We start from the raw sequence: 12,080 nt of genomic DNA, 5'->3' as shown, positions 1-12,080 counted from the left end.
AAAACATAGCTAGTGGAGCTGGTCAGCCAGCATGGTCTGTCTGGTAAAGCTGATGGACAGCTAGCTAGGCAAGAAGCCCGATGTGGACAGCAGTCTGGTTTCTTAAGTAGAGAAACCTCCTGAGTCCAAAAATTGAAGAGAATTCTAGACATCTAGTTTCTTGTTTTACAGAGTACCACAGGTTTAAGATGTGGTCTGAGATTTGAGCTGTGTAACAGACAGCAAATGCAGATATCTGGCAGGACAAATATAAGCTTGCTGTTTAAAAGCTTATAAAGCACACATCTATAGTGAATGACAGATGTTTACAACTTTTACATTGAGTGTAGACAAGAATTTTGGATTTCAGTTGTAGTTAGTTTTAAGGGGTTTAGAACTTTTCTCACATCTTAGGAGATAGACCAACAGGTTAGGGTTTGGACTGTGAGAAGAAGTGCTGGCTTTGACATAAATATAACAGATAGCTGGCACTTTATTAGAAAGACATCAACTATATAAATCAGATTGTTTCCCATGTATACTTACGCTCTTTCTAAGAAAACAGTAGAAACTGTGATCCTTTTTTTATGTTAGGATTCCTTGATGAATAGAAAGTTTTAAAGCATTTATGTAAAATAGTAAATTTTTGGAAACAGTGCAAGTCTTTACTGTCACTATTGATCAGTTTAATGCATCTCAGCAGAAAAGAACATTCATTTATTTTTTTTTCTCTCTTTTTGGACAGTAGTGTATTTTTCAATAAAATCTAGTGCAGAATATATCTTAAAGCTGCGGTAGGTAACTTTTGATGCTCTAGCGGTTAATAAACAGAACTGCTTGCGTCTTGCGGAAGAACATTGTAGCCAGATCTACTTCTCTCTGTTTATGTCTATGAAGAATCACAGAGGTACTGGGTTACTCCGCCGCGGTATCCCCGAAGCAATCTAAAATAGTCCGAATATTAACACTTATTATAGGTGCACCCTAGTGATTCAGGACAAGCTAAAAACACGGTTTGGAAAATGGATTCATGGTGTACTCGCTTATTATATAAATTTTTCTACATTTTGAACACAGACAAAGTTACGGACCGGACCTCTGATTGGTTGTTTCTTACCGGGAGCGATGTATTTCTGCTAATGGCAATAGGACACTGGGAGGAGCCAGAGGAGCTTGATTTTTTCACAGATTATCTGTCTCATATTCTACTGTCAGGACATAATGACAGGTTTAACAAATATGTAAAAAATATATTTTTACAAAAGTTACCTACTGCAGCTTTAATGGCAGGTAAGAAATACTTATGGCTAGTAAACTTTCTCAAGTCACCCACTATCGGCAGGTGTAGAAAAAAAAAATTAATTTTATACCCTAGCTATGGTTTTTCAGGAACAGGAGACTTTGCTGTTGTTTTGTTCTGATACAACTGTGTCCTTTTTGCTGGCTGATATTGCTTTTGTAATGCAAGAATAAGGCAGCAGGCTTTACTGAGAATGGAAGTGCAACTCAGTGGAGAGCAATTGTGAAATCTATTCACTTCCTCTGCTGGCTGTCCATCACTCTTACATTGTACAAGGCAATATGATATTAAAGCACTGGCAGTGGCCTTTAGCCATGTGGTAAAGACGCACACACACACATACACAAAGGCATGCAAGCAGAATGCCCCATCTACTTTAATAAAGGCCACACAGGCATCTCTCAGTATAAACAGCCCCAGCATTCACAATAAAAGGCAGCCAGCCACGTTCATGCCGCCACTGTTCCCAGTTCTCTCTCACTTTCTGGAGAGAGCTGGGGGGTGAAGGGGTGGGATCAGGTTCACATCAGAGTCAGTGTCAGACATCCTTCGAGCCCAAAACAGAGCTGGCAACAGCTTCAGCGGTAATGGAGAAGTGTGGAGAACACGACACATCTGAGCTTACACACACCCACACACACTTAGAAATGCAAGTATACATTCTACACACTCCTGCACGTAGAGTAATCTTCCCCTTTGAGGCTTATTTCATGTGACACGTTTCATCCCATGAAAAAGTCATGAGACGAGCTGGATCCAGAGCTGGAAGGAAGTGTGAGATTATGCGGCATGTAAGATGCTTCTGAGAACCTCTGTGCAAACTCTCAGAAACGTCTCAGCATCTCTGCCCTCCACAGATTGAATAGAGAGCTGTTGGATGTGAAAGCTTGATGCTTTGTGGATAAGAACTGCCTCCTTTAATTTTAAGCACAGGGATAGGTTGAAATCAGATCTATTTCTGTAGAAGAGTGAGAGAGGCAGACATGAGCTGGAAAATCCTGCTGGAAAACCCCTGCTGCTCTGTTTGAATGTGTTTTCCATCCTTCTCCCACCACATTACTCTCACACCTGTTCTGCCTTTTCTTTTCTTTTCTTTTGTGTTGTTTTTGCTATTTTTGTTTTTGCTTTTTTGTTTGTGTTTAAGGTTGTTTTTGTTTAGTTTTTAGTTTTCAGTTAAGTCCCACTCAGATTTTCATCAACACTTTCTCACTCTGTTTTTTTTTCTCTCACTCTCTCTCCTTTTTTTTTTTTTTTTTTTGCTTTGCAATTCAATGCAATTAATTTTCCTCAATTTGGTCATTAGATGGGACAGCCTAATGGAGGAGCACCTGAGCTTTTAATGGTTGCTTTGTGCAATAACTCTTCTCAGAGCATTTAGTCAAAACTAATTGTGTGTTCCCCCTCACTACAGGTAAAACATGTATTTCCATATATACTTGCTTAAGTATTGTGGATTTGGAACGGCGAAAGACCAGTAAAGTGTAATCTAATTTTAAATAATAGCACAACAATGTCAAGAATAGGTTATTCCTGACAATTGTGTCTGCAATATGCATTAGAAAATGTGTTATTGTAAATGATCCAGTAACATAGTGTTTGACGTTAAGGCAAGCTTGCTGCTCAATTGCTTTGTAGAGAAGCCTTTTGTGCAAAACTTTTATAAAGAAAATGATCAAATCTTCCAGTTTACTAAGCTGTGTGTTCTGAGATTAACATTTGCTCTCTATCTATGTTTTTCTGCTTTCTCTGCTTTTGATCTCTCATCTCTCCCACAGGTGCAGTTAATGGTGGATGAGTATAAGGCAGCTAGCTTAGCTGCCTCTAGGCTCTGCGAGCAGATCAGTGAGCTGCTTTTGGTGCATGTGGATGGCAAGATGGTCTATGGAGACCTGGAGTTCCAGGAGGATCAGCAGAGTCATCAGCGTAGCCAGCTGCTCCGACTGCAGAACGCTCACCAGGACATCATCAAAATCATGGCCAGAGTCTACGGGACCTTCCACCTCGATGGCCCAGAGGTTGGACTGTCTGTTTGTTGTGTCTTAGGATCTTTTCTACTTTTTGAGATTGTGATTTAATGATTTACCTTGTTTAAGGAATGATGTTGGTGTAAATCCGCACAATGCACAACCTAAAGTAGCTTGAGGTTGTCATGGTAAGGACTTCCCATTGACTTCTATATTTGTGTGTGCTTTCAGGTGCAACAGCATTGGGTGTCATACATGGAGAAGATGGACCGAATGATTGAGGAGGCGTTTCGTGTGAATATAAAGCGCTCACTACAGGAGCTCTCTAAAGCCATCAATGGAGACGGCAAGACATCTCCGAACCCCTTATTCAGAGTAGAGGTGGTACTGACACAACAGACTCCTCGATCTCCTGCTCAGGTACACACAGACAGACTCAAATCTAATATTTGTCAAACCTAATAATGCAGTGGCTATTGATAAAAGAAGTGAAAGTGACATACAGCCCAGTATGGTCAGAATTCATGCTCTGTATTTAACCCATCTAAAGTGCACACACACACACACACACACACACAGCAGTAAACACACACACCGTGAACACACACCCAGAGTAGTGGGCAGCCTTTTATGCTGTGGTGCCCGGGGGTTCGGTGCCTTGCTTAAGGGCATAATGTGGTATTGAAGGTGGAGAGAGCACTGACCATTCCCTCCCTACCACCTACAATTCCTGTTGGCCCGAGACTCAAACTCGCAACCTTTGGGTCATGAGTCCAAATCGCTAACCATAAGGCCACGACTTCCCCTGCTTACGTGATGAGATGACACTTACCTTACATTTAGACATCATAAACTCTGTGGTTGCAAGGCAAAAAGTATTAATACAAAAACTGTGTCAGTGCAAATCATTGTGTTGGTCACGGAGAGCTGCTGGCCATGTGTTTTACATACAGCATAAAGACACTATCATACATCAAGCAGAGGGCATTCAGAACACCACGACCTCTAAAGATCACAGCTGCGGCAGCACTGCTGCGTTATTCAGCACTCTACTCTGCTCAGCTCTACAGAGGTATATTTGGACTAAGGCCTATGGGTGATGTCCCATGATGCTTAGTCAGCTAAACACAGTGGGAAAGAAAAAGCAGAAACGTTAGTGTGACTTAATTGAGTGTATTTTAGGGACAGTGGTTGCATTGGTCTGTGGAGACAGACTGCCTCAGGCAAAGCACTTTAAGTGCCAGAGGGAAGGGAAATGCATTAATGCTAGCTCAGGACACACCATTAAAGGCCCGTTTGCACTGAATGCAAAATGAATAAGCAAAACAAATCATTGATGAATAGTCTGTTCACACCAAGAGCAAAACGGATATCCGTCAGGTTGATCGACAACCGAATTCACGCTTGTCCAATAGTTGCTTTGTCACACCTTTTCCAGCTCTCACAGTGACAATTATAAACAGTCACAGAAACCACAAGACACTGGACAAGCTACCAAGATCAAGATTCTGTTATTTCAGGAATAAAAATTCAAACTGAATCTGAGACTCATGAGTCCATATTTGAAAACTTTCCTTAGCAGAATCAGAGTGGTAACATTTACATACTTTTATGATGAATCTTCACATGTGAACAGTCAAAAAATTTTTGGCCTATCAATATGAAAAGGGGTACTATTATGCTTTTTAACTTTTTCAACTTTAGTCAGTCTGTAATGTTGCTGTTTGAGCATAAAAAAAAGATCAGCAAAGTTACACAGCTCAAAGTCCAAGTCAAAAGTAGATATTTTATTTAACAGAAATAACTTTTCTAAAAACTACAACAAACAACTTGTTTGGACTACAATGCATATTTCCAGGATTTGTGATATCACATATCGATGAATGGGATGAGACGCACTAGAGGAGTCACCGAGTGTTATCACTAAATGACTTTCCCAAGGCAGAAGAACTTAGAGTGGTTGCAATCATCCGAGTTTAAATCGCGCTCAAATTGATTTGATTTTGACGCAGTATTTACACTAAAGCTGGCAGGCGGCTATGGTAAGGAGCATGACATTTCTCGACCAGACGTCGAGTGCTGCCAATCACAACACACACTGGCCTAGCTAACCAATCACATTTCGTATTGCAGAAAGTGGCCTTTCATTTGATACAGGAACCATTTGAGCCGTTCAGGCCAGACTGAGGAGAGAAGTGCTGTAATAATGTAAAACATGTGAAAAAGAATGTGTTTTTCAAGCAACCCAGTATGAGAGTCTGTTCTAGTACACCCCCAAAACAAAATCAAGACTTTGTATAATAGGAGCATAAGAGCATAATAGAACCCCTTTAATGTGTCTTTGAATATATGTATATAGGGCTGTAGTACTCGAGTCCGGTCTTGGACTCGAGTCCGGACTCGAGACATTTTTCTGTCGTCTCGGACTTGTCTCGGACTCCTTGAATTTGCACTCGGACTTGTCTCGGACTTGGCCATTGGACTCGCCAAGTCTTCTAGTTGGTCTCGACCGAGACCAGCAAAAAAATAAAATAAAAAATTTCTCCTTCAAAACAAAACCACATTTGCATGATGTCGCGACTGAAAACGTGTGGAAGACGCTAGGCGCGCCGCTCTCCTTATTTCCAAAGCACTCTGTAATCTGCGCTCGCGCTCCAGTTGCGTCTGCTGTTGCTGGGCAACCATGACTCGCTCTCCATGATGACGCAGAAGTTTCAGCAAAGAATAAATGGAATTCCAGCACTTAAAATCACTTTCAGTAGCTCTGCTAATAGATTCATTTAATAAATGGCTATCCTTGTACAGCTATGATCATCTGTTTCTCCATCTTGCCTTAGCTTTCAGTATTGTTCCGGGAAAGGATGTGCATGACCAGTGGTGCACTTACTGCGACCTGAGAAGTTTAGATGTTTCTAATTTAATTTTCTACCTGCTAGATTGTGTTTTATTTACGTCTACACCTAGATAGCCTCTTTTTTTTTATCAATAAAGGCGTATTAATGTATAGCCTTATGCAACAATTACATATGTAAATTTTAAAAACTTTATATATGACATTACATATTTACATTTTCATGTAACAGCCAGTATTTGTATCTGTAACAATCACAAAATTTTTCCTATCTGCATTCGGATACAACATCGTACAGTTACTTGATAAGACTGTTATGACTTTTTATATATTTTTTCGTAGTTATCACTGAACAAATATGTCGTGTTAAACTGAAATAATTATTAATTTCTAAAATAATATTTATCATGCAAGCAGAGAGATGTCATGACAAAAGTTTAGTGATCATTTGAACACGACTGAATCTATTCAATGCACACATTTTCATTACGCAGAACACTTTGAGCGAGTCTTAATGTTAATGAACTTCACTAAACAAATGTGTGTGTGCCGCGCAAACCAGCAAAAGGTAAAGATGCAAACATGTAGGACAAGTAGACAATGTATCCGAATCGAAGCTGATTATTAGCCTACTCTTGAGAGAGAACTGGTTTGGTTTTTGAGAGACTGAGACGCGCAGCGGGGCTGTTTGATCGGTGAGCGCGCTGTGCTTATTCCATTCATTCGTATCATGGTAGCCTAAGCTTTCGATATTTGCCTTTTAAATAAATACAAATAATATAACGTGTAGCTATGATGTATTATTATAGGTAAAATTACTCTTGCAACGCTCTGATTTCTGAGAGATAAACAGAGAGGCAACAACAATGCGGTGTTTGATTTGCTCTCTTTTCACTCATAAAGTTTACATTCATTCACTTCTGGCGCTGATGCCCTGGCTCACCTGTTATCTAGCAAACACCAGACTCTGTCAGCTTTAGCCGAGTATTCAGGCAGAATTATTCCTTGAGCGTTATTCGTTTTTTAAGCCATTATTCGTGCCATTCCGAATAAGGTATTCGGCTTCAGGCACAACCCTAATTATTACATTACATATTTTATTTTTACATGCAACATAGATAAGGTCATATAGTAACAGCTCCACGCAATATTGTAATTCTAAAATTCACGTCGTACTTGCAAACACTTTGTATGCATTATGGTTAATGCATGCTGGAGTAGTCGATTGTTTCCGACAGAGCTCGACTAGTCTATGCAAGCCCTAGAGCAGTATGACAAAAATTTCGCTGTATTTATGTGCGCATGCCCATTAGAGCCAAACGTATCCATTCTAGCCTTGCTGCGCGCATTTGTCATATCCCGAGCTTTGCGTGTGTCTGTGCACTGTGCCAATTAGGCATAGTCATATACATTTTTGACCACAGATATAATGTCAACAAAAAATAAAGTACATACAAATTATTTGACCTTACAGTTCCAAACTTTGTTTGTTTATCCAAGTTTAGCTCCCAGGGTCGGACTGGGGGTAAAACCAGTACTCATTAGCAAGGCCCCAAAGGAAGAGAGGGTCCTTGAAAAATATGAATCTGAAATATATATTTTTTACCTGGATATTTTCATGGGTGGGGGCCATGGGGGCCCATCAGGACTGCCTATGCATAGGGCCCAGGATCTTGTTTAACGCCCCTGTTAGCTTTAACCCTAATTATACACACTTGAACCTAATCAAGCTCTTACTAGACACACTAATCTTCCAGGTGTTTTAAGGCCAGTTGGAGCTAAACTTTTCAGGACATTGGCCATCCAGGATGTAGTTTGGAGACCCCTGTCCTACAGAGTTGTTACTTTGCACATGCTTTTTGATCATTACAAATAATAATGTAAAATGATTTTCTTAGAATAGGAGATATGCTTTCTCTCGCATCACAAACATTATCAGTAGTTAAGTATGTGGTCTTGAAGAGGACCCTTTTTTCTTTCATTTGGACTCGGTCTTGGACTTGGACTCGAAACTTTTGGACTTGGACTTGACTTGGACTCGAACCTCTTTGGACTCGGTCTTGACTCGGTCTCGACTAGTCCTGGACTTGGACTTGACTTGGACTCGACAAGGCCGGACTTGACTACAGCTCTATATGTATATTATTTGAAAGTTTCAAAACAGCATTTATTTTCAACATAGAAATAATTTGTAACATAACTCTGTTGCAAGATGTCTTTACTATCACTTTTGATAAATGTAATGTATCATTGCTATATATGTGTTAACAAAACGTACTGACTACAAACTTTTTAGTTTTTAAATAAATAACAGAATTTAGATAATGTAATTGTTGTTATAATTTGGCAGCCCTAGTTTGTAATTAATGAATATAACGATTTTGCCCTTATTATTTTTCCAGTTTGTTTCACAAAATGATTTCCATTGAATGTATTTGTGTTTGTTTTTCCAGGTGGATTTCTCCCCTTCTCTCCAGAAACTGGCCCACATAGTGAACAGCATTAGCTCTCAGCTCATCAAGACCATGACAGGGTTCAAACGTCTGCCAGACCTGCTGACCCGCCAGGCTTCTCAGCGAAAACCTATCCACAGCATCATCGGTACACCCTCTCTCCATCTCATTCGCCATATCCCCACTACGTTTGCAAGCATGCCTTCTTTTTATTCCTGTTTCCTCACCTTCATCTCATTCCAAACTCTCATAACTATAATAGTCATTATGAAGAATTGTATGGATCCATTCTCTTTATACAAAATCCTTCTTTTGTATTCGACTCAAAGAAGGAAGTGAATGACGCATGGGTGACTAATTGATGATGAGAACTTAAATTTTTGGGTGAAAAGAAATCCATTCCCATCATCATTTGTGTATTACTTAATGTAATGGCATCAACAATGTTTTACTCATTTTCTGTTTCAGAGCAAGATGAAGAGATCTGTAAGATCCAGGGAGCTATAGCTGCAGGAATGGTGACTAATGCATCTTACCTGCAGACCTACCTGAAGACCTGGGACAAACACAGAGAGATCTGGGAAATCGAAAAAGACGGCTTTATACAGCGCTACCAGCGGCTCAACCCTACAGTAACCTCCTTTGACGCTGACATAGCCAGGTCTGGTGTCACGTTCCTTCATTCTCTTTTTGTAGAAAAAATAGTTGTTAAGGTTGTAAAAGCAGGGTCTAAATGGTCTAAAAAGTATGTGCTAGGAAGATTTGTGAGCTTCTGTATTATTCGCAGTGCTACTAGTAAAATAAAAGTTTCTTTAGTGAACAAATCCACTGAAGGATTCACCATGTTTCTCTCTCACTATCATACATGCATCTCTTATGAGATTTAAAATGCATGAGTCATGATAGCACACTAGAGGGGTGTGTTTGAGGTCACATGAGAAATGATGTGATGGCCTTTCAGACTATTGACATGTCTGTAGCACAGAGGGGCAGGGTCAACATCTCTTCCCTATAGATTTGATCTGCACTCGCCAAATCGTTATCATGTCAACAATGGATGCTTGAGTGTGTGTGTGAATCAGAAAGAGAGTGTTTGCAGTGAGATAGAGACTTTGTGTTTGATTGTGCATAATGACCTTGTGCATGCTGGGAGGACACTTGTGTGAAGTTTTTTTCACATCAATTAATGCATGCACAGACACATTTTATTCTAAATGACTATGTTTAATGTAATTTCTTGCTTTATCTTCACACTCACTCACAAAATCAAATGATGCTGAACATCATTTTTTTCTTCTCGAAAAACTTAATTTCATTTACAGTAGGTATGTTGTACTGAGATGACAAATTAAATTGATATTAATAGGGCAACCATTATGAGTGAGGAAAAAAATGAACAATTAAATTACATTATCTTAAAGATCAATTTAAATAAAAGTAATTTAGTGTCAATTAGTAATAATTAAAATCATTGTTTTTCTTTAAATGTACCAACAATAGCGGTAATGAGAATATGTAGTGTAGAGAATACTTCATTTATGCTTTGTCTCTCTCTCTTTGTGCAGATACACAGAGGTGGCGAATAACGTCCAGAAGGAGGAGACAGTGTTAAGTCTGCAGTTTGTGTTGCTGGACTGTTCTCCGCTCAAATTCTCTCTGTTGCAGCATTGTAACGAGTGGCAGAGCAAGTTCACACAGCTGCTCAGCCTTATGGCCAGTGCCAAACTAAAGGAATTGCACAGCTTCCTGCAGGAAAACGCTCTCAGGTGTGTGTGAGAGCTCCGTTCCAAAATCGTGCCTCACTGTCTGCTCTCTATATAAACAGCTGGGATCCTAACTGAAATGAAACCTCATAAGTGACCAATTTGAAACGCTCTTCATGGGCAGCGACCCTTTTAATGGTCACTCATGCATGCCACAGCAATTAACACCCCTCACGTGAAGAGCATAAGAGACTCGACAAACCTCGCTGTTGATTCCAATAGAGTCTGGCATTAGCTTGTTGCTAAGCTAATGGCCTGACACTTTAATAAATAGTTCCATCGACTAGCAAGAGAATACCATGGAGATTCAGAGATGGCCTCTTTTGACTTGAGCCAGTGTTATTTTGGTATCGTTGAGATACTGTTGTAGTTTTTTATTAATATTTTGAATTAGCAGTAGTTTTTATTTCAGTGTCCATTTTATTGTAGTTACAAAATTTAGCATTTTTGTTGTGTAGCAACAGCCCTGCCACAGCATTTCATCATGCTAAAAACCACTCAGAATTCCTTATCAACTCCATAGCGACTTATACTAAAAAGTTACATTGGTAGGCAGCTCATTATGTTTTGAGCATCTATATGTGACTAGTTCTGAGTTACTGTGTGTAATTCATTTAATTCATTGGCTGTGTGTGTTTTCAGGGTGTCTCAGCCTCCTCAGACTCTGCTGGAGTTGGGAGAGAGTCTAAAACTTCTGGAAACTCTGCAGGCAGATCTGAGTAAGATAGAAAGTCAGATTCCGCCCATCCACGAGCAGTTTGCCATCCTTGAGAAATACGAGGTTGCCGTCGACCCCGCTGTGAGTGTCGCGCCACACACACACACATACACTCCCTCAGGTGTTCCAGTCAAATCGTCTTCTAAATACACTTTCATCTCTTGCCTCCATTCCATATTTCACTGTGCTTTTATTTTTATTTCAGCACTCTTAGATTTTCTTTTTCTCTTGCTCTTTCTTTCCATCTCTGTAGGTGTTGGAGTTGCTGGAGGCTCTGAATTCAGAGTGGGTGCGGTTCCAGCAGGTTGTGATTGACAGTAACATCATGTTGAAGAAACACAAAGACATGATGAAGAGTGGGCTGGTCCTCTCCTCTGAGGAGTTTAAGAAGAAGACACAGTCTGCCCTGCAGAGCTTCAATAGCAATGGTGAACGCACACATACACATCAGCGTGAGAGATTCGAATGTTACAGAATGGGAAAACACAGACATACAAACACACGGTCAGTAGGATGACTGCCAGTGCTGTCTCAGACCCTACTGTGAGCTTCACATCCCAGCATGCCTCTTTTTCTGTAGGTCAGTTCGCTACATGGGCGGCACTGCAGGCCTTTGCTTTCTGGGACTGTGGGTGTTCTGCATGGTGGGGAGTGCTGGGTAGAGCCATCAACCTCCCACATGCTCCACGGCACATCACAACCAATTAGCCTTGAGATAATGTTTCAGAACGCCATGGAGCCTCACCTACAGCAGAAGTGACCGTCACGCTGACATCCTGCCCTTGACTGCACTCTCAGCCTTTCTGCCACCCTGTTTCTTTCTTTCTCTCTCTCTCTCTTATTGTCCCGTAATGCTGCTCTATCTCATGCTGGTGTCTCTGCGCTGGTTATTCTTTGCTTTATTAAAAATGGGATTGAAAAATTCTTTTTTCTGTCTCGCGCTGCCACCTCTCTTCACAAACAAAGTCACGTTGTGCCGAATTGTATCAAAGAGGACCGAGTTTTTGTCCTACTTTTCCTTCTACCTTCTTTCATTCTTCCCATTTTCTTGC

General features: G+C 40.4%; 1 protein-coding gene across 1 annotated transcript in view; it reads left to right on the top strand.

Annotated features, from left to right (window-relative positions):
* dnah2 (dynein, axonemal, heavy chain 2) overlaps positions 1–12,080 on the top strand; it is a 130,388-nt gene that overhangs the window by 33,806 nt on the left and 84,502 nt on the right. The window contains exons 17-23 of the mRNA XM_052562068.1: positions 3,055–3,294; positions 3,475–3,663; positions 8,548–8,695; positions 9,016–9,208; positions 10,113–10,313; positions 10,953–11,109; positions 11,282–11,456. Coding sequence (XP_052418028.1) covers positions 3,055–3,294; positions 3,475–3,663; positions 8,548–8,695; positions 9,016–9,208; positions 10,113–10,313; positions 10,953–11,109; positions 11,282–11,456 — 1,303 coding nt within the window. The remainder of the gene's footprint in view (positions 1–3,054; positions 3,295–3,474; positions 3,664–8,547; positions 8,696–9,015; positions 9,209–10,112; positions 10,314–10,952; positions 11,110–11,281; positions 11,457–12,080) is intronic.

This window comes from Carassius gibelio, chromosome B7, assembly GCF_023724105.1.
Source record: "Carassius gibelio isolate Cgi1373 ecotype wild population from Czech Republic chromosome B7, carGib1.2-hapl.c, whole genome shotgun sequence".
Taxonomy (NCBI): Eukaryota; Metazoa; Chordata; class Actinopteri; order Cypriniformes; family Cyprinidae; genus Carassius; species Carassius gibelio.
The sequence above is the reverse complement of the archived record's forward strand: the minus strand, read 5'-3'. Positions and strand labels throughout refer to the sequence as shown.